This window comes from Loxodonta africana, chromosome 8 (assembly GCF_030014295.1).
Source record: "Loxodonta africana isolate mLoxAfr1 chromosome 8, mLoxAfr1.hap2, whole genome shotgun sequence".
NCBI lineage: Eukaryota > Metazoa > Chordata > Mammalia > Proboscidea > Elephantidae > Loxodonta > Loxodonta africana.
The window spans coordinates 17,404,627-17,432,398 of NC_087349.1; the positions used below are offsets into that span (position 1 = coordinate 17,404,627).

The following is a 27,772-nucleotide window of genomic DNA, read 5'->3' on the forward strand; positions in this document are numbered from 1 at the left end:
CTATTTCATATAAGTGGGATCATTTGTCCTTTTGCAACAGACTTATTTCACTCAGCATGATGTCTTCAAGGTTCGTCTATGTTGTAGCAGGCACCAGGACTTCATTTCTCTTTATGGCTGACTAAGATTCCATTGTACATATGACCACATTTTGTTTATCCGTGCATCTTTCGATGGACATTTAGGTTGTTTCCACCTTTTGGCTACTGTGAATAGTGCTGCAGTGAACATTGGTATGCATGTCCAAAATAAAGCTTGTTCTGACTAGTTGATCCATCTGATTTAAAAGACTAAATGTTAAAGCATCTTTTAAAAATTATTTTAATTTCCCAAGTTAAATTTTTTTTTTAATTATACACTGTCCGTTAAAGACTCAAACTCCCCAGAGTAAACCACTGCTACCTGTTTTCCTATCTCTCCAGAAATTATCCTTGCACAAAAATATGTCTGTGTGTATATGAATACATAGCTGCACAGTTATCTTTTTGTAAAGAGTCTTAATATGCTTTTTCTGAAGCTTGATTCTTTTCAACTCAAGGATAGATCACAAACACCTTCCCACAGCAGTCTGTACAGATGGCTGTTACGTCCGAGCATGGAGTTTACTTGACCATGTCCAATTGTGGATGGACATCTAGGTTATTTCCAAATCGTTATCACATAGAAAACCACAGTGAATATCCATTCTCATGTACCTGTGCCCAGGTGCCAGTGTTTCTGCAGGGAAGATTACCAGAGGGAGACTTCCTGGGTCATTTTAGGTTTTAGTAAAACTGGCAAATTGGTCTCAAAAACGTTGTAGCCATCTAACCTCCCACAGGCAGCATATAAGAGCATGAAAACCTTTTAAAATACGGCCATTTTAACTGCTGTCCTTTCATATTTGAGGAATTACCAGAAAATGCCCTCCGGGTGGCTTCTCTTGTAAAGAAGACACAATTTGCCCTTGTGGGCAAAGGTGCCGTGTGTTCAAGGCTGACCTCATACCTCCCAGGACCATCTTCCTCTCTCCCCAGCAGTCTGGGCCCCGATCCGTCAGTGGGGTGATGTACGTTGGGGAGAAGTTAGGTGGGGCTGAGGGGAGAGGAAGAGGACTCGAGCTTCTTCAGGGCATCTGGACTTGGTCTCCTCCTTGGGAAGCCAGCAGTGCCTGGCTTCCTGAGAAGAGGCCCTGAGAAGGGGCCAGGAGCTGGACGTCTTCCCACGGATGGGTATCTCCTTCTTTCTTTTGGGCACCATGATTCTTCCCAGGGTTGAAATTCTTTTTAAAGGAAGATATTTTGTCTTCTCTCCAAAAGATCCACGTACTCAAAAAGCGACATGCCCATTGGTGGTGTAGTTGCCGTGGAGTTATGGTGATCTTATATATGACAGAAGGAAACATTGCCCAGTCCTGCGCCATCTTAATGATCACTGGTGTGTTTGAGTCCATTGTGCAGCTATTACGTCGACCCACCTGATGGAGGGTTTTCCTCATTTTCACTGACACTATACTTAACCAGCCACAATGTCCTTTTCTAGCAATTGCTCTTTCCTGATGATGTATCCAAAGTAAGGGAGCCGAAGTCTCACCCTCCTCACTTCTAAGGTGGATGCCCACACACGTGTGCAAACGCCATTCCCATTACCGGCTATGCATGGCTGGGCACACCCTCCGGCCACTATGCACATGAATGCATGTCCCCATTTTCACACAATGAACCCTCGTTGGAGTGGCCAGACTATTGCTGGGGACGCTGGGCAGCCGCTTCCTGGACACAAGGGTCGGGGCCTGGGTGGGTAAGGGGTGCTCACCTAGCTTACCCTGCCTACTACTTCCCACGACCAACTGGTGCCAGCAGCCAGAGGGCTCAGCATATGCTGGGACTAGCTTGGCTCAGCTGCCCAGCCTGGATCTAGGTGTCACCGTGCCAGCCCTTCCCCTCCCTCCTCTTCTTGGCTGCTGAAACAAAGGCCCTGTTTAGCAGGCTGAGCTTGGGAAATGCCCACCAGCAGGTCCCCAGTCCCAGCTCAGATGGGGCCACTGTCTTTGTCAGTACCGCTCAGTGAAAGAGGGCTGGGAGGGGAGCGACACTCTGATCTCAGGACAAAGGCTGCTCCTTCCCAGCTGCTGGGTTGGGGTGGAGGGAGGCATTGCATCCCCACCTTGTTGTGGGCCAGAGGTTCTGTCTCTTCCTCCGGCCCCAACCTTAGGACTAGGGTAGGAGGGGCACCCTGAACAGGGGTCAGTAGCTGGGGGCTGTGTGACCTTGGACAAGTCCCTTCAGCTCCTGAGTTTCTCATGGAAAATGAGGGGGCTGGTGGGTAGATTATTTGCAATGTCCCCTTCAGCTTGTTAATTGTATGAACGCCAGAGCACACAGCCATCCAAGTACCTTCTAGCCTGCATGCTACTGGGCTTACTTTCTGGGCAGGACCTAAGTGTGGTGGCCATTTTTTCCTGTCAAGTACATTAGGTAGACCTACCCAATGGGTAGGCCAGGTCTCTCAAGTTCATTGTATATCCTGAAAGATTAATTTATTACAGTGTCTTAGCCAGGGTTCTCTTTAGAAGCAGAAACAGTGAGATGTATATATAAAGAGGCTTACTTCAAGGAAATGGCTCATATGATTTTAAGGAGCTGGCAAGTCCAAGACGTGTAAGTCAGGTGACAGGCTGGAGAGTCCTACAGGTTTGGGTCCCAAAATGTGTAGGACAGAAGGAGAAGAGTTAAAAATGTTCTGGCAAAATGTCTATTTATAGTTTGGAGGCAGACACACCCTTGGAAACTCCCTTTTTGTTCTCAAGGTCTTCAACTGATAGATTGAGGCTCACTCACATTATGGAAGAATAGGCTTTACTTGAGGCCAAATGATTTAATTCCCAGTAATTACTTTACAATAGCATCTAGACTAATGTTTGACCAAATAGCTGGGCACCATGGCCTAGCCAAGTGGACACATAAAATTAACCATCACAGGCGGTAATCCAGAAATTACAAACTGTGGAGTAGAGCCAAGATTGGCAAATCAATTATCTTCATGGGGTCATTGGAATATGTAGCAGTTTGACAGGGACGAAGTTCATTTATCCATCCATCCACCCAACCACCCATCCATTCATCCACCCATCCATCCACCCATCCATCTATCTACCCACACATTCAGCCACTTTACCCAGCCACTCATCCATCCATCCATCCATCCATCCATCCATCCATCCATCCATCCATCCATCCATCCATCCACCCACCCACCCACCCACCCACCCACCCATCCATCCATCCATCCATCCATCCATCCATCCATCCATCCACCCATCCATTCATCCATGCAAACGTTCACTTATTGGTTCTCATTTTCTGTGCATGTGCTGATAACTAGGTGTGGCGGGACAAAGAAGAATGACTTCATACCCCATCATGGGGACATTTTATCTGAGAAAAACGATGGAACAGCAGACTAAGAGTTGGTATTGGCATTGCACTAACACATTCATCATGTCAATTCTGTTAATCCTCAAACAACGTTTCAGGGTGCTACCTGTCATCCTCAGATGAGGAAACAGGCTCAGAGAGGTTAAGTAAGCTGTCCAAGTCACACAAGTGGAAGGATCAAGATTCATACTCAGGTCTGTCTTTCCCCATAACCTTGGCTTTGTAAATACTGTATATGCGCTATATGTTGTTGCTCGTTGCCATTGAGCTGGCTCCCACTCATGGTGACTTTTTGTATAACAGCCCAGTCTGAGCTGTCTTCATGATCATTGGGAAGTTTGAACCAATTGTGTGGCTATTGTATCAATCCATCTCATTGAGGGTTTTTCTCATTTTCACTGATCCTCTACTTTACTGAACATGATATCCTTTCCCAGCCACTGATCTTTCCTGATGGCGTGCCAAAGTAATAAAAAAAAAAAAAAAGTTTTTTTTTTTTTTTTTTTTACACAGACGTATATACTGCCTCTCATTGGAATGGACTCGATGGCAACAGGTTTGGTTTGGTTTGGCTTTATACTGCCTCTGAGATAAAACAATTCCCAACTCCTTTTTTCTCCCCAACCAAATTTGAAGGAACACTCACTTCCAGCCCAGGAAGTCTCCCTGGGAGGAGGCAGCACTGAGGCTGACCAGTAGCTTTAGGGTTTATATCTGGTGAGGGGCCACTTCGCCTCTGGGAGCCCCTCAGCCCCAGACTCAGCCAGATCGTCCTGGTTGTACAGCAGCGTGGATGCAGTAAAATGTTCCACCCAAGAGCTGGGGCTCAGTGGAGGCACCAGTGACCTCTCAGTCGCCTGGGCCGTGTGTACAGGAGCCACAGCTTTACTTTCATCCCACTTTTCCTACTGTCCTGCTCTGTGACATTGGACAGGCTGCTGAACCTCTCTGAGCTATGGCTTGTCCATCTGTGCAACATAAAAGGGATCTTTCTCACTTGGCGAGGGTCTGGCTAAGCATGAACGTGGGCCATTGCTACAGCGCCCACACCGAGGGGTGGAGTGGGTGGTTTCTTGGGGGTCCACAGAAAGCTCTCTGGTGAAGAGTTCCCACCTGGCTTCCGAGCTGCTGCTGCTTGCTAATTAGGGCCAGCATATGTTGATGATTCCGGCATCAGTGCCACTCCCTGGCTGTCCGAGTTCCCCAAGCAAGCTGGCTTCCTATTAGGCATTTATACTTATTAATAGCAGCAAATTGCAGCCCTCCACAGCATCTGCTACTTTTCCTTTGCAACGAGCTGCCCAAACCATTTGTATAAGTAATATCTTGTGACCAACTCTCCCTGGCAGAGTGGGACTGAGTTCCCCTATCTGAAATGAGTCAACAGAGGCAGCGTAAGTGTCGCAGTCCCCCAGATACCCAGCGTGGATCAGAGCTTGGGACCTCAGCTCCCCGGCCTTATGCTGGGGCCATTGTCCTTGTTGTTCTGAGCGTCGAGGACCTTGACCCAGAACTCCGGCCAAGAGGTGGGTGGGGACACTGAGGACAGCCAGGCTGCTGCCCTTGACCTTCCTCATTGGTCTTTGCCCAAGCAAGGGCCCTGTTAGGGTTAGCCCTGTAGCCAAGGCCCAGCAGGGGGATTGCAAAGCTCAAGGCCACTGTTCCTAAGGAACTTTTATTGCTGGCAAGCAGATAGAGTCCTGCCTGACACCAGGAAGTCAGTACAGTGGGTTCTATGGACCCCACACTCTGCTAGCCTAACCGTCTGGAGAGCTGAATTTTCTTCTTTGAGTTTTTCTGCCCTACTTCTCAGGAGCTGGGCCTCCCCGAGGCTGTTAGACCCAGATCTATGGTCATGGAATTGAGAGAGCTTAGCTCACATGGCAGATACTGGGAAGATTCATTTGTCACATTAAAAAAACTGTTGCCATTGAGTTGACTCCAACTCATGGCGACCCCATGATTGTCAGAGTAGAACTGTGCTTGATAGGGTTTTCAGTGGCTGATTTTTCCAAAGTAAATCACCAGGCCTTTCTTCCGAGGTGCCTCTGGGTGGACTCAAACCTCTAACCTTTCAGTTAGCAGCCGAGTGTGTTAACCATTTGCACTACCCAGGGAAAGGCAGGCAGAGGCCTCCAAAGGAAAGAAAGGTCCCCAGAGAGGCTTTGAGGGCCCCCTCCCAAGACCACTGCACTGAGACCCGTATGTAGTACTGAGCTCATCATCTTCCTAGAAAGCTGCTGACTTTTCCCAACTCCCTTTCCTTGGCTTTTGGGACAGCTGATGGGCAGGACAGCGCCAGAAGATGATGGAGCACCAGGCACGGCTTCCACTCAGTCTGACAGCTCTCCCAGCAGCCACTCAGAGTTTCTTAATGGATCCTCTTGCCCTCTTTTTTTTTTTTTTTTTTTTTTTTTTTGACGATTTTGAAGGAAATTGGGTACTTAAGAAGACTTTTGGACATTTAAATTAACTCCAGCCATCAGGCTCCATGTAGCCTCTGTATCATTAGCATCCAATTATAAGAGTAGAGATGGAGTAATAACTCACATTTCGACCAGGATGTCAAACGCTAAACAAATCAGAGGAGCACACAGAGACTGTGCATCGCATGTGTGAGCCGTCTCTGAATGTAAGCAGCAGAGTAGCAGGCACCCTCTGGAATGCGACCAGCAACAGGCAGAATGGGACCCTCAGTGCCAGGCCTCAGAGGGAGGCATCTTTCCGAACATCAAGGACACCAGGCAGGGGCTGGGCTGCAGGGGGCCAGGACTCAAGGAAGCTGCAGAAACTTCTCCAGGTGAGAGGAGCACACCCAGGCCCCCAGGTCCTCTGGGCAGTGGGCACAGTTTTTCAGAGTACAGGAGTTTAGCCAAGGCCTTGAGTTAAAATCCTGGATGGGTCCATCACTTTTCTCTGTCACTCATTGTCTTGGTAAGTGGAGAAAAGGTTGAAGTTGTCAAGGATTTCATTTTACTTGGATCCACAATCAACAGCCATGGAAGCAGCCGTCAGGAAATCAAAAGACACATTGCATTGGCAAATCTGCTGCAAAAGACCTCTTTAAAGCATTAAAAAGCAAAGATGTCACCTTAAGGACTAAGGTGCGCCTGACCCAAGCCATGGTGTTTTCAATTGCCTCATCTGCATGTGAAAGCTGGACAATAAATAAGGAAGACTGAAGAAGAACTGACACATTTAAATTATGGTGTCAATGGAGAATATTGAATACACCACGGACTGCCAAAGGAATGAATAGATCTGTCTTGGATGTACAACCAGAATGCTCCTTAGAAGCAAGGATGGTGAGACTTTGTCTCACTTACTTTGGACATGTTTTCAGGAGGGATAAGGACATCACGCTTGGTAAAATAGAGGGTCAGAGAAGAAAAGGAAGACCTTCAATGAAATGGACTGATACGGTAGCTGCAACAGTGGGCTCAAGCATAACAGTGATTGTGGGGATGGCGCAGGACCGGGCACCTTTTCGTTCTGTTATACATAGGGCTGCTATGAGTTGGAACTGACTCAACAACAGCTAATAACAACAACGCTGTCTTCCCATCCCAGTGTTGTAGTTGTTAGTTGTCACTGAGTTGTCTCCAACTGGTGGTGACCTTATGTACAACAGAATGAAAACGTTGCCTGATCCTGGGCCACGTTCACGATCGTTGGTATATTTGAGTCTGTTGTTGCAGGATTGTGTCAGTCCATCTCACTGAGGGTCTTCATTGTTTTCATTGACCCTCTTCTTTATCAAACATGATGTCCTTTTCTAGTGATTGGCCTTTCCTGATGGTGTGCCTATATTGGACAAATTTCTCTTCTTATCCATTAGTTTTTCATGTGACTACTTTTTGGTTGGAAATTGCCAGGCCTTTCTTCCTAGTCTACCTTAGTCTGGAAGCTCTGCTGAAACCTGTCCACCATGGATGACCCTGCTGGTGTTTGAAATACCTGTGGCATAGCTTCCAGACTCATAGCAACATGTAAGCCACCACAGTGGGACACACTGACAGGTGGTAGCTTCCTATCCTAGGCCATTGTTTTGTAAATTTGTGGCCTTGGCAATGGAGCAGGGTAGGTGAGGGAGTAGAGATTCCACTGACAAAATGTTCAAAAACAGACAAAGCTAAGCTATATAATTTAGGGACGCATAGCCGGGTGGCAAAAGGATAAAGAAAACCAGTGTGATTCCCAGAAAGGCGATGTAGGGGGAGAGAGGGGTGAGGTCAGGAAGGGCACATGGTTGAGTGGGGAAGGGGGTGCTCCTGGTCATAACTGGGAATGAGAAAGCCCAAGCAGAGGGTAAGCAGTAACAGTAACAGGGTCCATTTGACCCATCAACTGTCTGAATTCAGAGCCCCTCCTCTGTGCCTCTTTGGAAACAATAGGGGAGGGGGTAAGGGAAGGTTCTGGGTATGACAAGGTATTATTTTTTCACTTTCTTCAAATTGGGAAACAGAAGTCCAGAGCTCAAGAACAACAGATCGAGTTATTTTAACAACACATAATCTCAGATTTACATAAAAAAAAAACCTTTTGTCCATTTGCGATTAAATTGAAAACAGTGGCAATGTCTATCTTTCACTCCAGGATCTCAGAATACTTCATAAGCATGAATTTATTATTCTACCAACAAAAAGCTTCTTCCCCCTTGTGACCCAGGGAGATGGGCAGAGAATAGGTGTTTTCATGTGTACTCTGCCACTGTGAAGATGAAATCGCTTGCCGAAGGCCACCCAACAGGTTTTTGAACAGGGCGAGGATAGTGCACCGAGATGACTTTGTGCAGACACACCAGCCATGCACCCAAGGTGCCATGCTCTCACCCAGCACAGTGTAGGCACATGCGGAATATTCTGGAAGGTGGCATGGGAACTATTGCAACCATATCAATTAACATCTCTCCTGGATACTGTGATAAAGGTGGCCAGGGGACAGACCTCAATCTTTGGTGGTCTCCAGGATCATCTATCACGATGGTAGCTCAGGTCACTCTACCATCTGATTTGTTCTCCAAGCAGAAGCTCCCCCACCCTTGGTGACTTTCTCTTTCACCTCTTCCTATGGTCTGAATTCCCTCACTCTGTTAATTAGCATGCCTGGCACTCTAGCTTAAGACTTTAATCAGCGTGGGGTGGTTTTAATTAATCGTGTAGCTCTGCATCTGCAGTGGTTTGTGTGCCAGGGTCAGGATGGGAGCGGAGATGGGGGATGGGTGGGCAGCTTTGTGTGGTGTAAAATGTGGGCGGAGAATCTAGGTAGTGGAGAGAGAGTCAGAGGGTAACATGGCTTGGAAGCACCCAGATCCTGGCGAAGAGTTATAGCAAGGCTGCAAGGTCCCAGAGCCATCAGACTACAGATTTCTTTAGTTGGACTAAATCCAGTTTTTAAAAGTGACATAAAAAAAAGTGTCAGGAAAACTTCTGGTGCTTTCTAGAATTATCCATGGGTGGTGAGTGGGGCAAAGCAGCAATGTAGACTGGGAAATGTGGACCACTCTGGGAGGGTTTGACCATGCTTAAGACCACTACCTGATAGCAGGACGTTGGAGATTTCCTTAGGCCTGGCATTCCTTGGAAAGGCCCTGGAAGGATGAAGGGGTGGCACCTGGCTGTCAAATAATGGTGATTCTTTCTACTTGGCCTGTCAGAATCCTGTTGGCTCCAGGTTTTAGCATCCATACTTTAACCCTTTGGTGACCCAATTATTTTCTCCTTTGAGTTTTGTGTTGATACCATGTGTTTTCACTAATGGGAGGCATGCTGGCTAAAGGACCAATTCAGAATTTTCGTTATGAGATATGGATTTTGATACTCATTATCTGGGATCCCATATGTCCCAATGTATGCCAGACCACTACACCACCAAGGTTTCCCAGCGTACACCAGGACGTAGTAAATCCTCCTGATATGAGTCAATGAATGCGTGGTAAGAATAGCTTACAAGAGTTCAATTCTCTGGAAGAGTACCACTGCAATGCATTATTCCTTATTGGAAAGGAATTATTTACTCTTCAGGGGCTAGAAAAGAAGGGAGTAAGTAACACCTGGAAACAATAATGGCATAAAGGAGAAAATGGTCACTATGACTGAATGAAGACTGGCAATAGCTTATTCTCCTGTTAAGTACATTCTCATGAGAACATACCCATTGCCATTGAGTTGATTCTGACTCATGGTGACCCTATAAGACGGAGCAGAACTCCCTCAATACGGTTCCCAAGGAGTGGCTGGTAGATTCAAACTGCCCACCATTTGGTTAGCAGCCAAGCTCTTAACCACTGCACCACCAGGGCCCCCATGAGAACATACTAACTGGGAAACATAGTGAGGACACTTATCCACAGAAATAAAGGCAAACCTATCAAAAGTTCAGAAAATTCACGTATTCAGGAGGCATCACCTGAGGCAATGGTCAACCTACACAAAAATGAGGCTCCTATTCAGAAATTTTGAGTTTCACACATTTCAAATGGCTCCTACCTTGAGGCTAAACACGTTGATATTGGATTATCTCCTTCCCAAAGACCTTCAGAGGCACAAAAATTCATTGAGATACCATAGGCACCACGAATCCCCAAAGGGTTAAAAGGGATGGAGGAAAACTAGATAGAGTTCACAGGAGTGTTTCAGTTATCTAGTGCTGCTGTAACTTAAATACGAGTTTATTTTCTCACAGTTTAGGAGGCTAGAAGTCCGAATTCAGGGTGCCAGCTCTAGGGAAAGGCTTTCTCACTCTGTTGGCTCTAGAAGAAGGTCCTTGTTTCTTTTCAGCTTTTGTTCCTTGGCTCCTTGGAGATTTCATGTGGTGTGGTATCTATCTTCCCTGATCTCTGCTTACTTGCTTGCTTAATCTGTTCCTTTATATCTCAAAAGAGATTGATTTAATACACATCCCACCTAATACTGCCTCATTAACATAACAAAAGATCCATTTCCAAATGGAATTATAACCACAGGTATAGGGGTTAGGATTTATAGCACATATTTTAGGGGGACACAATTCAAGAAGAGAAAGCTGTGAAGGCCCTGATGTTTGTCTTCCAGGGTTTGTTTTCCCGAGGGTCGTATGCATCATTGTACACGCCCATGGAAACAAAACATGTGAGAGGGGACTGAAGTAGAAGAGGTTTTGTCTGGAAATGTAAGAAGCCCTGAGAATGTTAGAATGAAGGGACTTTAGAACTAACCTCGTCCAGTTCCTCACTTCACAGATGATTAAAAAGAGACCCAGAGAAAGACTTGGCCAAGTTACCCAGGGAGAACCCAGGTATCATAATTCCATGGGTCTGAGTGATGACACCCTAGAATGAAAAGCAAAGAGTGATACACATCTGTTGCATTGTTGTTAGCTGAAGTCATGGTGACCCATGCTCAACAGAAAAAAACACTGCCAGGTCTTGCGCCATCCCCATGATCAGTTGTGGATTGGACCATTGTGATCCGTAGAGTTTTTCATTGGCTGATTTTCAGAAGCAGAGCGCCAAGCCTTTCTTCCTAGTCCATCGTAGTCTGGAAGCTCCACTGAAACCTGTTCAGCATCAGAGCAACACGCAAGCGTCCCCTGACAGACAGGTGGTGGCCGCACATGAGGTGCATTGGCTGGGAATCGAACCCAGGTCTCCCACGTGGAAGGCAAGAATTCTACCACTGACCCATCACTGCCCTCATACGTAACGGTTATAGTAGCTAGTAAAGTTTCTGAGAAATGTCAGGAAGCTGGGATAACCCCAGGGTTTCATCCAAAGGGTGAAGCAATGAGTGATTTAGGGGCAGACATCACAGTTCGAGGAGGAAGTGCCACGATCAAGGTCCTAAAGAAGAAAAGGTCTTCCAGGTCTGTTAAACCCCTGACCGAGTTCTCGAGGTCTGTGAGGACTGTCAGAGCAGCTACCAGTGACGTGGGGGAGAGAGAAAGTGACAGTGCAATGAGGGCGGGATCTTAACGACAAAGACCACAACAACCACCAGTTGCCGTTGGAGCATTTCCAACTCATGCTGACCCCACGTGTGTCAAAGTAGAACTAGACTCCACAGAATTTTTACTGCCTGATTTTTCAGAAGTCAATCCCCAGGTCTTTCCCTTGAGCTGCCTCTGGGTAGACTCAACTGCCGACCTTCTGTTAGCAGCCGAGTGCGTGGACCATTTGCACCAGTCAGAGACAAACCCAGCAAGGAAAAACCATCCCTTGTGAAGTGCTGGGCGGTTTACAAAGCAGTTTCAGACCTATTGGCCATCTGCGCTTTGGGAGACTCCATGAATTCGGTGGGGATTTTTATCCTCGTGTTTAAAGAAGATAAAAAGGAGGGTCAGAGACAATAGAATCTCATAACCAATAAAGGGTGAAAACGGAATTTGAACTAGCTCTTCAGGCACCTAGACCCTTTCTGACCAAACTAACATGACTCTTTCAAACGGAGAGAGGAAGGGCTTGACAACTTCAGGGTATGGACGTGATTAAACACCAGTTGCAAGATACGTTTAGGAAGCCGATTGCAAAAGCTTTTAAGAAATATCAGGTTCACCAGGTGGCTGGCTCTTTGCTCTGTGTGGCACCCCCCGCCCGGACCCCAGGCCCATCCCACCCAAGACAGATTATAGGACGTGTCGGGGGCGGGGTGGGGGGATGGGAAGGATATTGATTAAGTTTAGGCCAAGAAAACGCTTTTGACTGAACAAGCCATGGCTTCCCCTTTAAGCCCACGTGAAATATGGAGTGCCAGACAGGCAGCTGGAACCCACGAACACAGTACTGTGTGCCGCTGGTTCCTAACACTCACCATCTATGGCCCGTCTTATTATTTTTCCCCCTCTGGGCATCGTGTTTTGAAATATTCTGTCTACTGAACAAACTGCATTTATTAAGTAATATATATTTCCTGTTTTTAATATGGACACACATCACAGAGTATGCATACAAAGAGAAAACTGCAGCCATCCAATTTCCATCAGGCTTTTGGAAATAGTGAAAATAGCTTGTGGACCTCATTACCAGTTGCCATCAAGTCAATTCTGACTCATAGCAACCCCGTGTATGTCAGAGTAGAACTGTGTTCCACAAGGTTTTCAATGGCTGATTTTTTGGAAGTAGATCTCCAGGCTTTTCTTCTGAGGTACTTCAGGGTGGACTTGAACCGCCAACATTTCTGTTAGCAGCAGAGCACATAAACCATTTGTACCACACAGAGACTCAGTGGACCTCATTAAAAAAAAAAAAACAGAAAACCAAACCCATTGTTGTCAAGTCTATTCCAACTCACAGCGACCCTATAGGACAGTGTAGAACTGCCCCATAAAGTTTCCAAGGAGGGCCTGGTGGATTCAAACTGCTGACCTTTTGGTTAGCAGCCATAGCACTTAACCACTACGCCACCAGGGTTTCCGGTGGACCTCGTTAGTGCTCATGAATTCCTAGGGCTGCAGGTACTTTCTGTTGGGAACCGCTATTTCTTATATGACCAGTGTCTCTATGCTCATTTAACACACGGGGGAAGAAAAAGAAGAGCCAACCAGAATAGGGCAAGTTTCTTGCTGTGTGAGGAGTCAGTGGGCTAATTCATAGGGAACTTCGCATCAAGGTTAATTATAAAAACAAAAAAGTTTTAAATAGACTGAGTCCAGGCGTGGCCCATGCAGTTTACATGAACAGTGATAAAAAGAAACCTTGAAATTCCCTATCTGCCAAAAAGACACCCATGATGGTAGAGAAAGGGCCACCAAGGCCAAGGACAAAGCTGTAAGAAGGAGGCTAAAATGTAACTTGGGAGAAGTCAAAACTCTGTGTGGTCGTTAAGAATGCTCAATGTGTACTTTGGAGAACAAAAAGATAAAAGAGATAAGAAAATGAAAATAGAAGGGGAAAGCAATTGTGTGGGATTTGGAATTAATGGTTATTTATTATTAATTAACTTCAAAAGAGAGTTTTGAGGCGGCTTGACAGCCTGGTGGAAGTTTGCCTGCACACAAGTTACAAGTAGCCGTCACCACGTGGTGCATCCTTTTGTGGGGGCGGGGTGCAGACTCCCTATGGAACAGCCAGGAAAACATGGCCTCTGCGTTTTTGTCTGAAGCAAAGGGGGCTGCACTTGGTCAGTGTGGCTTAGAGTTTTCTGTACTTGTGGTCTGATGACAAGAAATTAAACAGGACGGCCGCATCAAATTATCTTAGTTCAAGCTGAAGGCTTAGAGATCAAGCCTTCCAATGAATAAGAAAGATACCCCAACTAAAAAAAAAACTAGGCATATATAATTTAAAAAATAAACAAAAATAAGTGAACAAAAAACACCTTTTTTGCAAAGAACAAACTGGCAAAATGGAGAATAAAGACCAAGGCTATAAAAAGAAACTTGATCCAGTGTATTGTTATTACGTACCTACTATAGGGCTGCAGAGGAGTCCTGGTGGCACAGTGGTTAAAGCACTCGGCTGTTAACTGAAAGGTCAGCAGTTTGAACCCACCACCTGCTCTGTGGGAGAAAGATGTGGCAGTCTGCTTCTGTACAGATTTACAGCCTTGGAAACCCAGTGGGGCAGTTCTACTCTGTCCTATAGGGTTGCCATGAGTTTGAATTGACTTGACATCAGTGGGTTTTGTTTTGGGTACATACCCTGGGTGGCACAAGCAGTTAAGCACTTGCTTGGCTACTATCCAAAAGGTTGGAGGTTTGAACCCACCAGCCCAGCAATCTGCTTCCAAAAGGTCACATGATAACCCTATGGAATATAATTCTACTCTGAAACACATGGAGTCACCATGAGTCGGAGTCAACTCGACAGCGTCCAGTATGTTCCAGGCACCAGAAAGTCCTGTAAAGAGACATCTTGGAAAAGCTGTACCCACGAAAGAAGAGTGGATGCATTGGACAACAAAGCACTCCAAAGATCTTTCAAAGCGTGTGGGAAATGGAAGCATTTGGGCTAAGCAGAAATGTCATGTGGAACATTTGACAGTAACAAGTGGCTTGTGAAAGCTAGTATAAAGTTTGGGGTTGGAGAGGAAGCCTCTGTTCATTTGAAGAGTGTGAGTAGGAGGGGAAATAGCAACAGCTGCTCTCTGAAAGCACCATGGTATAAACCTTCCAGAGCCAGTTGGCCAAGTTTATGGGAAAGAAAAGAGTGGGCAAGTAACAGCTACAAAGCAGGTTTATGACACCTCATTAAGAGGCACAGAGAAAAAAAAAGCAAAGAGTCTTGACCTTGAATCAAGTGCTCTCTGGAACAGCAGGAATGATGAAACCTGAAAAAGACTGGGAAGAAAGCAAAACGCACTATGACAAAAGAGAAACAAGACCAGGGGAAGAATAAACCCTTGAGCTCATTAAATTTATAAGAAGGAACTATGTGACTAGTTGGATGTTTGTAAAGATATTTAGGGGATTGGGTGGTGGGAAAATTTAAGTACCCACTATATATATCATTTGTAACAATTGAATGTGAATCTATGGAGTCTGTATTCCTAGACCTCTAAGTAAAGTGGGTATCACCCCTGTTCGTATGTATCCACCTGCTCAGATGCGTTCACTCCGGGTGTCGTTAGGTTCTGGGGCTCCCAGCATCTTCATGCTTCTACATTGTTTTACGTAATACTTAGAATAGCATTTGCTATGGGTTAAATTATGTCCCCCCAAGATAGGTGTTAGATTCCTAAACCCCTATACCTGTGGATATGTTCCCATTTGGGAGTAGGATTTTCTTTGTTTTGTTAATGAGATTTATTATTATAGAGTGTGTCTTACACCTAATAACTTTTGCGATGTAAAAACAGCAGATTAGACACAGAAAGAAGCAAGCACAAATGAGGGAAAGAAAGATGCCTCATGGAGATTACCAAGGAACTACGCCAAACCGAAAAACCAAACCCACTACCACCGAGCAACCTGACAGGACAGAGTAGAACTGTCCCATAGAGTTTCCAAGGAGCGCCTGGCGGATTCGAACTGCTGATCTCTTGGTTAGCAGCCGTAGCACTTAACCACTACACCACCAGGGTTTCTATGCTGGGGTGAGGGAACTGAGACAATGAGTCTCCCCCAGAACAGACAAAGCCTTCCCCATGAACTTGCTGTTCTTAGGTGCCCTCTAGTAGGCCCCGACTCATAAAAAGCAACCCTATGTACAACAGAACGAAACACTACCCGGGCCTGTGCCAGCCTCACGATCGTTATGCTTGAGCCCACTGTTTCAGCCACTGTGTCAATCCATCTGGTTGAGGGTCTTCCACTTTTTCGCTGACCCCCTCCCTACTTTACCAAGCATGATGTCCTTCTCCAGGGACTGATCCTTCCAACAGCAGGTGCCCTGAATTCAAACTTCTAGTCTCCTGAACTGTGAGAAAATAGATTTCTGTTTGTTAAAGCCATCGGCTTGTGCTATTTCCCCTACAGCAGTACTAGATAACTAAGAAAGCGTCGTATTCTGGTGAACTACTGGGTGTCCCGCAAAGGCATGACCACTCTCTCCCTTGTCGCCCTGTCCTAGCTGACCAGAGTCCCAGTGGAGTCCTGCAGCCAGTACAGGAGCTGTAGCGAGTGCCTGGGCTCCGGCGATCCCCACTGCGGCTGGTGTGTGCTCCACAACACGTGAGTACTTAGCGCGCAGCAGCGCCCTCCGCCACGCCCTCCGCCACGCCCTCCGCCACGCCCTCCGCCACTGGACACTAGTCTTGAGCCTTTTTTCCCAGGGCATTCCCCTCGTGCCTGCCCTACCTGCCTAACCTGGGTGAAGGTGAACACAAGCCTTCGTCCCAGGCTGGATGAGCCTTCCTAGCCCCTTCCCAGCTGTCTCCTGTTCCTGGCCTGGAGGCTCCCCCCATGCCCAGGCTCAGCAGGCCAGCCCCTCCCCATCTCCCACCCCATGGCTCCACGCCCAGCCAGAGAATCCTATCTGAGTCTCAGCAGGTAACAGGATCCTGCCCTGCAGACCAGCTGCATCGATTGGCCTAGACGTTACCTTGCTTAAGAAAAGTCACCCCCGTCACTCCTGGGAGGCTCATGTAACCCAAGACATGGACAGGGGAAAGATAAGATCACCTTTTATAAAGCCTCTTTCTTGGCCCCTGGTGGCCCTTCCTCTCTCCAGGTTTTTGCTGTTGGAAAGATGCCCTGTCCTGCAGGGATTGGGCCTAGGCTACCTTGCAGGATTCATTTCTTTCTTTGCAGAGTTTCTGCCAAGAAGGAGCAAATGAAAGGAAACGCACTGCCTCCCAGAGCAGAAGGGGTGCGTTAAAGCTAAGGCCCAGGTTGGGGTCAGTTTCCTCTGCTACAAACTGGCGATGGGAAGAGCCATCTTACAGCCACAGTGCGAGAACGAAATGAGGGCTGTGCCTGGGATGCAGCAGGTGCTCAGTGCTCAGGAGAAGCCCTGATGGTCCTGACTATGTACCTAGAGGCCATGGGTCTACCGCAGGGCCTCCTCCATGTCCCCTCACACTCTTTTCCTCCCCAGGACCAGAGAGGTGTGGCTGGGTGGCTGGTACAGCCCACGGTTGGAGAGTCTTCCTCCGTTTGGGCACCTCCAACCAGCCACACCATCTAGGCAGCATCTCCAGTGGCCAAGCACCAGCTGCCAACCCACTGCCCAGGAAAGTGCAGAGAGAACACGTTGCCCCATAAGCCACTGCTAAGCATGCTCATGATGAAGCCCATGCTGATTCCAGAAGTCCTTCCTCGCTTTTTACTGGCATAGTCCACAGCCTTGTTTTATTTGTAATTTTCTTTAACTTATATCCAAGGACTACTTAATGCTAACCGATAAGCCAGAGATCTCTCCCCAGGCTCTTTGCAAGGCGAGCCTTATTGCTTCTAAGAGAGGGCCAAGGAACACAGATTTTTTTTTTTTTTTTTTTTTTTGTATTATGAGGAATTTCAACTCTCTGAACTGGGGGGGCGGGGGTGGGAATAACCACACCCAATGCCCTAGGTTTCTGCTGTGGGATTGAAAGAGAACATGGGGGGCTGGCTGCACTTCATGGTGGCTTTGACTGGGCGGAGGTTTGGGGGACATCTAGGGCAGGAGAGGACGTTTGTCAGTCCCCAGGCCCCTTCTAGTCCCTGACCCCGAGCTGCAGGTCTCTTCTGTGGAATTTCTGTTCCCTGAAGGCCCCGGTGGTCTGCTTGGGCCCTGCCTTACCTTACACATCTCTGGTGTGACAGCTGTGTACCTAGAGGCCACCAACATGAAGTCTTCAGATGGACTCCCCTGGAGTGCTGAGCCCATTGTCTATGCTCCTGATTTCCAAGCCGTCTTCTCCATCCCACGCTCCCCACCAAAACCCCTGAGGGGGTCCTCAGGACAGCCCCGAGGCTGACAGTGCCATCTTCTCATATGAACTAGAAACGCCTCGTGGTCCACACTGGCTCTGAATGTCCCTCCTAGGCTAATGGCTCCCTGGGGACAGCCTGGGGAGCAGGGCTCCTCGGAGGCGTGAAGCCCAGCATTCACACCGTCCTCCCAGTCCTGCCACGGTGGGCCAGAGAGGGTGGAGGAGCCTGGCTTACACACAGCAGAGGGCCTCCCTGCACCGCCCCTGCTGGAGCAGGAGACAGACACTGCACGGTGCAAGCTGCTCAGAATCGACCAGAGTAATCGTGGCAATGGGTGGTGTGTAAGCGGCAACGTTCTCCTTGTTGCTGGCTGGATTACAATGCAGATGGGGTCACCTGCTCTGATGCTCTTTGCTTTCTTCTTCTCCTCTTTCTCCTTCTTCTCCTCTTCTCTCTCCCTGCACTCCTACTCTTTTCCCCATCTCTTCTTCCTTAACCTCCCCTCAACTTTAGTAGAAATAAATAGATCCAAGCAGTGCCACGTACTGAGAAGACAGAGCCAGCCCACTTCCCTTTCTCTTCTGGCCACTGTAAATGTAGTTGAGCTTCTTGAAAGGAAGGAACCTCCCCAGTTTCCTTTTTCCTAGCACCTAAGCTTTATATTTAATGGATTGTTTGCTTGAGGTACATCAAGAAGGAAGCCAAAGCAAGAATCCCTCCTGGGACCCCGGGCAGAGCATGGGCTTTCTGTGCAGACAGTCAAGTCTATCATGTGAACTGACTGTGGTGGGGCAGGACCGTGTGGCGGCCACATGAGCCCAGGAAGGTTGTTGAGCCTCCAGCTGTCTCCTTCACCTGCTGATTCTGGCGAAGTCCTATGGCTTCTTCCTGCCTCATTGGAGGCCTGAGTGAGGCCCAGAGGCATGGATGAATCTAACATCAGGAGGTGCTCAGGTTGGCTTTAGATCTTGAGAGATGGCAAAGGGGTTGTGGGCTCAGTTGTCAGCAGCTGGTGGCAGAAGGCAACTTATAGTATAATTTCTGCTTTCCTTAGGGTTTGGAGCCCACGTGGTGCAGTGGTTAAGAGCTCAGCTGCTAACCAAAATGTTGGCAGTTCGAATCCACCAGTCATTCCTTGGAAACCCTATGGGGCAGTTCTACTTTGTCCTATAGGGTTGCTATGAGTCGGAATCGACTTGATGGGACCGGGTTTGGTTTGTTTGTTTGTTTGGTATCTTAGGGTGTACCTAAGGATAACTTAAGTATTTAGGCTTCCATGAGATCATGGTGTCCTTCCTGGATTCCATCATCAGTCATGGCACTGAAAGCACTCCTCTGATCCGTTGTTGGTGTTAGCTGCTGTGAAATCAGCCCCAACTCATGACAACCCCACGCACAACAGAGCAAATGCTGCCTGGTCACATACCATCCCTAAGATCGTTTGCAGATCAGACCATTGTGATTTTTACTGGCTGATTTTAAGGAAGTATATCTCCAGGCCTTTCTGCCTAGTCTGTCTCAGCCTAGAAGCTCCACTGAAAACTATTTAGCACCCTAGCAACATGCAAGCCCTCACCTGGTCTACTGCCTTGACATAAGAAATCTCTTACACACCCATCTGCCTAGAATGGTTTTCTTTACCATCCATTCTATCTTCCTCCAAGCCACACAGACATAGCTGCCCATTTCTGTGGGCATTCCAGAAGGAGGCAAGGGTAAAGATATTAGAAAACCCAGTCTCTTCCCTTGTCAGAATTCCCAGACTGGAGGCAATAACCAAAGAGCCTCCCTGTTCCCCTACTTATGTAGGCATTCCAAGTTCACTTAGCTTTTCTGTCAGGCTTCTTTGGGAAGCTCTCAGCCCCTTGTTCCTAGGGCCCCGTGTTCTCTGAACAGATTCCCCAAGTGGTACACTTGAAGCACAGGCCGTGATCATGTGAACTGTGAAGGACTGAGGGATCATCAGTGCGGAGAAGGAGCAAGCTCTGATGTCCGAGGTTGGTGCGCCCATGCCAGAGTCCCTGGGGACAGAACAGCAATGACCCATCATCTTGGAGTTTCGCCCAGGTGGAACTCCTTGGTTGCCCCAGTTCCAAAGTGAAATTTGTTTCCCTGGCCAGCAGCACCAGGAGTTAATATTTCTATCACTGCACTTAGGAATTAATTTCTAGAGAACTTAATCACCACCTCTCTCCCGCTCCTTCACTGCCTTCCTTTCTCCATTCCTCTCCCTTCTAATTTTCCACTTGGCTGGGAATTCTCCAGCAGGGAAGTTCAGGCTTAGGGGAGGGTAGAGGTAGCTGCTTCATTAGAGAGGGTAATCTTATCAGAACCACTGGCTTGAATAATAACCCCTTCTGAGGGACCCAGGCCTTTCTCCCCAAGGGCTCTTTGCATCTCTGATCTCGGGGCTGGAGGACTGGAATGACGTGGGGTGGTCAGGCGAGTTGGTGGGAGAAGACTCTGGGGTCTGGTGTGTCTTCGTGGGCCTGCTTCCTGCCAGCCGGCTGCAGGTCTGCGTTTCGGAGCAGGGGGGTCCGTGGTGGTAGCCTCTGTGAAAACCCAAGGTCACGTGTTGGTTGGGTTAGTTGCTGTGGAGCTGGTTCCTACTCATGGCAACCTTATGTACGACAAAACAGGGCCCAGTCCTTCGCCATCTTCTCAATCATTGGTATGTTTGAGCCCACCGTTGTGACTGTTGTGTCAATCCATCTCACTGAGGGTTTCCCTCATTTTCACCACCCCTCTGCTTTACCAAACATGATGTCCTTTTTTAGTAACTGGTCTTTCCTGATGACGTGCCCAGTAAGCAAGTCCAAGTCTTGCCATCCTCGCTTCCAAGGAACATCGCGTACACATTGTGAGTCCGTATAAGCCCCAATTTTCCTGCCTGGAAAATGGATGGAGCAGGATCTTCCTTCCATCTCTCAAGGAGGCACCTACGGTGGAGCTGAAAGGAAGGCTCTGGAGCTCCTTTGAAGGAAACTTCTAAGCCAGCCCCCCGGCAGGCATGAATGAACCTTCTGTGTGTTTCCCAGCTCTTGCTCAGCAAGTGGGGAATCATGTCCTAGGAAAGCAGAAGGCCGTGACCTTGACAGACCCCATAAGGAATCAGAAGAGTTTCACCCATCACATTGAAGGTCAATTGTCTGAGCTGTTGGACATTTGCGACCTCCATCCTCACAGACCCTGAGGAATAGTCAAAATGTCAAAACATCCCTAGTACTGACCTTAAACTTGACTTCACACTAAGACAGCTGAGTTCTCAATACTCTTTGACAGCTACTAAGAAAGCAGAGTGACAGTTAAGACCACTCTTCTCCTCTTTCCTCTCTCCTGGCCTCTGGGACTCCCCTTCCCACATTAATAGGAAAAGTGCTGCAGCCACTTCTGTCTTTTTGTCTTTGATCCACCCCATGGGCGAGTCCAGGAGAAACTCTGAGCTTCTGCATCAGCTGCAGCTTGGAGGGGTTAGATGAGGATGGTAGGGGGTATGGGTAATACCCACCCATTTCCATTGAGTCTATTCCAACTCATAGAGACCCTGTAGTACAGAGTAGAACTGCCCCATGGGGTTTCCAAGGCTCTAATCTTTACGGAGAGAGAGCAGTCCTGGTGGTGCAGTGGTTAAAGCAATCAACTGCTAACCGAAAGGTCGGCAGTTCAAAACCACCAGCGGCTCTCAAGGTGTGGTAGTCTGCTTCCATAGAGATTTATAGCCTCAGAAACCCTATTGGGTCACTCTGAGTCTGGAATCAACTCTACAACAGTGGGCTTGGTAATCTTTTTTTTTTTTTTTTATTGTGCTTTAAGTGAAAGTTTACAAATCGAGTCACTCTCTCATACAAAAATTTATATATATCTTACTATATTTTTTTTTATATACTCCTAGGAAACCCTGGTGGCATGGTGGTTAAGAGCTACAGCTGCTAACCAAAAGGCCATTGGTTTGAATCCACCAGGCGCTCCTTGGAAACCGTATGGGGCAGTTCTACCCTGCGCTATAGGGTCGCCATGAGTCGGAATCGACTTGACGGTAATGGGTTTGGTTTTTTTTTTTTTTTTTAAATAATATATACTCCTAATTGCTCTCCCCCTAATGAGACAGCATCCTCCTTCCCTCCACTCTCTATTTTCACATCCGTTCGGCCAGCTTCTGACCCCCATTGCTCTCTCATCTCCCCTCCAGACAGGAGATGCCAACATAGGCTCATGTGTCTACTTGACTCAAGAAGTTCGCTCTTCACCAGTGTCATTTTCTATCCCATAGTCCAGTCCAATCCCTGTCTGAAGAGTTGGCTTTGGGAATGGTTCCTGTCTTGGGCAAACAGAAGGCCTGGGGACCATGACCTCTGGGGTCCTTCTAGTCTCAGTCAGACCATTAAGTCTGGTCTTTTTACAAGAATTCGGGGTCTGCATTCCACTGCTCTCCTGCTCCCTCAGGGGTTCTCTGTTGTGTTCAGGGCAGTCATCGGTTATAGCCGGCACCATCTAGTTCTTCTGGTCTCAGGCTGATGTAGTCTCTGGTTTATGTCATCCTTTCTGTCTCTTGGGCTCATAACTACTTTGTGTCTTTGGTGTTCTTCATTCTCCTTTGCTCCAGGTGGGTTGAGACCAACTGATACATCTTCGATGACAGCTGTGTTTGGTAATCTTTACGGAAGCACAATGTCACATTTTTCTCCCACGGATCAGCTGGTGGGTTCAAACAGCTGACCTTTCTGTTAGCAACCAATTGCTTAACCACCAGGGTTCATTGGGGCAATACCAGTAGCTAACGTTTATTGGGGGCTTCCTAGGAGCTAGGTGCTGTTTTAAATGTTCTACTCACATAATCCCATTTAATATTCATAATAACTCTATTAGATGTTGTCGTATGCTATTCAGTCAATTTCGACTCATGGCAACCCCATACAACAGAGTAGAACTGCCCCTATAGAGTAGGTTTTCTTGGCTGTAATCTTTACGGAAGCAGGTCACCAGGTCTTTCTCCTGAAAAGCCGCTCAGTGGGTTCAAACTGCCAGCCTTTCAGTTAGAAGCTGAGTGCTTAACTGTTGCACCATCAGGACCCCTTTACGATTATTGTCCTGGAGTCCATGGGTGGCCCAAATGGTTAAATACTCTACTAACTGAAAGGTTGGTGGTCCAAACCCACCCAGAGGAGCCTCGGAAGAAAGGTTTGGCAATCTACATCTGAAAGGTAACAACCATGAAAACCCTATGGAGCCCAGTTCTATTCTGCAACACACAGGGTCAGCATGAGTTGGAATCGACTCAGTGGCAGCTGTTGGTACTGATATATTAGCCCATTTTACAGACAAGAAAACTGAGGCACCAAGAGGCTAGGTAATTTGCCCAAGATTACACAGTTAGATAGGATGTTTAAAATTTTAAGCCATAGGTGCCTTCCCTGGTAAGACCTAGATCTGGGGGGAGGTGCTAAGTCATCGATTTGGGACTCTCTGGAGGGATGGCTGAAAAACTCAAAAACCACAGCCGTTGCCATCGAGTCAATTCTAACTCATGGTGACCCTATAGGACAGAGTGGAACTGCCGCATACGGTTTCCGAGGTTGTAAATTTTTACCGAAGCAGATTGCCACATCTTCCTCCTGCAGAGCAGCTGGTGGGCTTGAACCACTGGCTTTTAGTTTAGTAGCCAATCTCTTAACCACTGTGCCACCAGGCTCCTTGGGGGGATGGCCAGGTACAGCCAAATGAACTTTAGAAGCAACAAACAAGGCAGGTAGAACTTGCCCTGGGAGCTCTGGACCATATGCCTTTGGACCCTCTGGAGTCTCTTCTCTCTCCCTGCACCTCTCTTGGGTAACTGCAGGTGATGTTTGCCCTGGAAGCTCTCCATCCCCCCCCACCCCCCCACCTTCATAATTTAATCAAAGACACTTCTCAGACCTCCTGATTGCTTTTGGAACTAGGAACTTCAAAGTTGGGGAGTTGGTGAATAATTTAAGCCTGCGTGGCTCTCTGGGTCTGCTGTTAATGGGCGTAATAACACTATTAATAGCGATGTCAGAGCAGACACTCTGGAAAAGTCCATAACATTAGCTTAAAGGCTGCAGATAATGGAGTCCTCACAGAGGAGCTGGTCTGGGAAATTCACTTCCAAGACTTGGAGGCAGATGCTCTTGCTGGTTTTGGTCTGCGAGAGGAGCCGGGGGGTGCCACACAGATGACCAAACTCCTCTCTGGCCTTTGACTCCTGGGATGGGGTTTCCCAGAAAGGTCCTGGAGAATCAACCTGTGTCCCAAAGTCACAATACTCAAAGGGCTTCAAAACAGAAGGAAAAAAAGTGATTTAGCCTAGAGAAGAAGACTGTTGTTAGGTGCCCTAGAGTCCATTCCAACTCAAAGAGACCCCATGTGATAGAGTAAGACTGTCCCACAGGGTTTCCTAGGTTGTAATCTATAAGCGAGCAGATCACAGATCTATTCTCCTGCAGAGCCACTAGTGGGTTCAAATTGCTGACCTTTCAGTTAGCAGCCAAGCACTTAACTGTCGTGCCACCAGGGCTCCTTTAGAGAGGATTTGGGGGGAATTTTAAAATGCTGTCACCTACGAGAAGGAAAATGGTTTCTGTCTGCAGCAACGGGGCCTGTCCCTCACTGCCCAGTCTTGAAGCTCCAGGGAGGCAGAGGCCTGTGGTCAAGAGTACAGGCTCCAGTGTCCACCCTGGGTTCAAATACAGGCTCTCTCTGAGTAGCTGGTGACCTTGGACAGGCTACCTGACCACTTTCCTCACAGCTTCCTGATCTACAAGGTGGAGTTTCAAATGGCACCAACCCACAGCACTGCTGTGAAACCAAACGATAAAAACATGGTAGCGCCTTATCAGAGTGCCTAAAGAGTACCCAGTAACTTGGTGTTGGTGTTGGGCGTAGTCGAGTCAATTACAACTCATAGCAACCCCATGTGACAGAGTGGAACTGCTCCATAGGGTTTTCTAGGCTTTAATCTTTACGTGAAGGAGAGCCCTGGTGGTACAGCAGTTAAGTGCTCAGCTGCTAACCGAAAGGTCAGTGGTTCAAACCCATCAGGCGCTCCTCAGGAGAAAGATGTGGCAGTCTGCTTCTGTAAAGACTTACAGCCTTGGAAACCCTACGGGGGGCTCTACTCTGGCCTATAGGGTCACTGTGAGTCAGAATCAACTTGACTGGTCTGCCTCCATTATGCCCCAATTTGAAAAGTGTAGAAATTCCAAACACCAGTTGTGCAATGCAGAGACTTGAGAGTCATCTAAACTCATCACTCTCATACAAAGAGCTCTGAGTTCTTTTCCAGTCTACTCTGCCACCCACCCCCCTCCCCAAGTCACCCTCTGCCCTCACCATTCCCGTCCCCTCCTCAGGCAAACTAAGACTTGCTCTTTCCGTAAATATGTTATACCCTTTCAGGCTTCTTTTTCTCTGAGGATGCCACTTCTTTTGTCTAGACTGCCCTCTCCCCATTCTTCCACCCAACCGACTCTGACCCATCCTTGTAGATGTGGTTCAACCGTGACTCCCTCCGTGCCAAAACGAGGCAGAGTTAAGGGCATCCTCTTCATGGCCCCATAGCACTTTGGGGTTTCCTACAGTCTTACTGGGCTATATGGCAATTATTGGGCTAAATAGGCCTTTCCTACCATGTATGAGCTTCTCAAAAGAAGAAACTATGTCTGATTTATTTTTGAGTCTCCTGTCTCTCTCATGTCCCAGCAGACAAAGTGAGTGGGAGGGTGGAAAGGAAGACTCAACGGAGCACAGTGCAGTAGTTAAGAGGATGGATTCAGTTGGAATCCCTTGGGTTGGAATTCTGTCTCGATGGTACGTGGTAACTACTGCAAAAGGCCTGCTGTTAGTTTAATGCCCTGTGTTATGTGAGGTGTACTGTGTCAGAGTGGGCCAGATCCAGTGTGATTTGAGATCTTACTGTCTTAAATGATGACGGCTTGTGAAAGATGCCCGTAAGAACCATGAACATCACCCAGATATGCGAATAACCTCTTGGGGGAGGCGTTCATGCCCTGAAGTTGCAGCCAGGACTATCCCTCTTTACAGCAAGTTTGTACTTCATGGTGGTATCTGAGTTCCAGGGAATGGTATTTAATCCACGTCACATAAACCACGTGGACATGGAACTTCACAAGTCTCCATTATTAAAGAACTCTGGACAATCAATTCTGCTATAGGGTGAGGCCTGGCAGTATCCTCATATGGGACTCAGGGAACTCACTCCTGAGTGGTGGATCTCTTTTGGTTAACAAGAAGTGACTTTGCAGAAGGAGGGGAATGTTTGCAGGACAGAGGGAGCACTGGGCAAAGAGTCCGAGGATGTGGAGCTCACATGGGGAGGGGACGATGGAGAGAGCTCGACTGCCTCAGGAAGAACACGGGTGGTGTGGGGACGGAGGTGGGCAGGCAGGTATGGTGTGGGGAGGGAGGCGAGGAAGGAGGTGCCAGTACACCCGACTCTGGTCTTGGGGGGACTCTCAGGCTCAGAGGAGAGCTGTGGGGAAGGGTGGGCTAATGGGGGGAGTCTGAGAGGGAGATTTAGCAAAGTGAGAAATCACAGAAGGCCTTGGACAATAGCTGCCCCTTTGAGGGTGAAGAAGAAAAGGGACAGATGGAGACACAAAGGAAGACCTCAGAGTAAATCGGATGTGTAATGCACAAGAAAAACGTTATCCTGGATAATACAGTCACGGCTGTGAGTTGATGAGTATGGAGCCCTGGTGGTGCAGCGGTTAATGGAAAGCTGGTAATTTGAACCTACCAGTGGCTCTTTGAGAGAAAGACCTGGTAATGTGTTTCCATAATGTTTGACTTTTCAAATTGGGGCATAACGGAGGCAGACCAGGCATGGAGAAGAAAACACATTGAGTGTGAAGAACCCAGATAACACCCTGGTTGACAAGTCTGAGAGCTGCTGGACATGCCTGAGCTCAGAGTCGGGCCTTCTCCTGGGTAACCTGGGGTCTGTTCTCCCCAGATGCACCCGGAAGGAACGGTGTGAGCGCTCCAGGGAGCCCCGCAGGTTTGCCTCAGAGATGAAGCAATGTGTCCGGCTAACGGTCCATCCCAACAACATCTCCGTCTCTCAATACAACGTGCTGGTAAGGGTCACGGGGTCAGGGCCAGAGATGCAGGAAGACCCTCTCCCCGCCACGCAGAACCTCAGTCCAAGGGCCTGGGGGGGCTGGGCCTCGCACCTATGGAGCAGGGTGGGTGGATGTTAAAGATTCATGTCCATTGGGGATGGGAGAGGGGAGGTGACCAGGAGACTATGGGGAAGAGGTGATATGCACGGTGGGTAAAAAGACAGGGCAGCCGTGATCCTGAATTTGGCCGAAGGCTGGCAGAGGGCGAGAGTGACGTCTCCGTCTATAAAATGAGACAGGTGTGTAGGCACAGAGGGAAAGAATGGTGCCCAAGCTCTTGCACTGGGCAATCGGCAGTTGGTATTGCCATTTTTCCAAAATTGGCAATAATGGAAGCAGTGCTTAATGACAAACACCTCAGCTTCGCCCAGCTTGCCTCCTCCCCACAAATCCCCTACACATTCACATTTCCTGGGGCCAAACCCATTCAGATTGTGGGCAGAGTTTCCTTTGTCTCTCTTTCCCTTCCACCACCTTGTATAAACTGATCTTGTAATAAGTTGGGTCTTGTCTTCCTGTGTTAATATCGCCTCCGATTCTTCTCTCTCCTTACCTTTTCTCTGATCTCTCTTTCTCTCCTTCTTTCTCCCTTTATTCCATACCCTCCCTTTCCATCTCTCCCTCCTCCGTTCCCTCCCCCTGCCCGCCTGTTCCCAGCTGGTCCTGGAGACATACAATGTCCCAGAGCTGTCAGCAGGTGTCAACTGCACCTTTGAGGACCTGTCAGAGATGGATGGGCTGGTCGTGGGCAATCAGATCCAGTGCTACTCCCCCGCAGCCGGGGAGGTGCCCCGCATCATCACGGAGAACGGTGAGCAGACCGGGCAACAGGCAACACTGGCAGCCTGTCCCCCTCCCACATGGATGAGGACTTGTGACAGATATGGGAGGACTGGGGGCGTCTACAGCAGGGAAGGCCTGAGAAAGGGC

At 48.0% G+C, this 27,772-nt stretch overlaps 1 protein-coding gene across 6 annotated transcripts in view; it reads left to right on the plus strand.

Moving 5' to 3' along the window:
- The window catches only part of PLXNA4 (plexin A4), a 516,957-nt gene that overhangs the window by 382,016 nt on the left and 107,169 nt on the right, over positions 1-27,772 (plus strand). For 5 of the 6 annotated variants that reach the window (XM_064289709.1, XM_064289711.1, XM_064289708.1 and 2 more), the window contains 3 exons: positions 15,901-16,001; positions 26,674-26,797; positions 27,500-27,653. In XM_064289709.1, the coding sequence (XP_064145779.1) occupies positions 15,901-16,001; positions 26,674-26,797; positions 27,500-27,653 (379 nt within the window). Of the gene's footprint in view, positions 1-5,696; positions 6,386-15,900; positions 16,002-26,673; positions 26,798-27,499; positions 27,654-27,772 lie in introns of those variants that run through there. The other variant, XM_064289713.1, reaches the window with a different exon arrangement.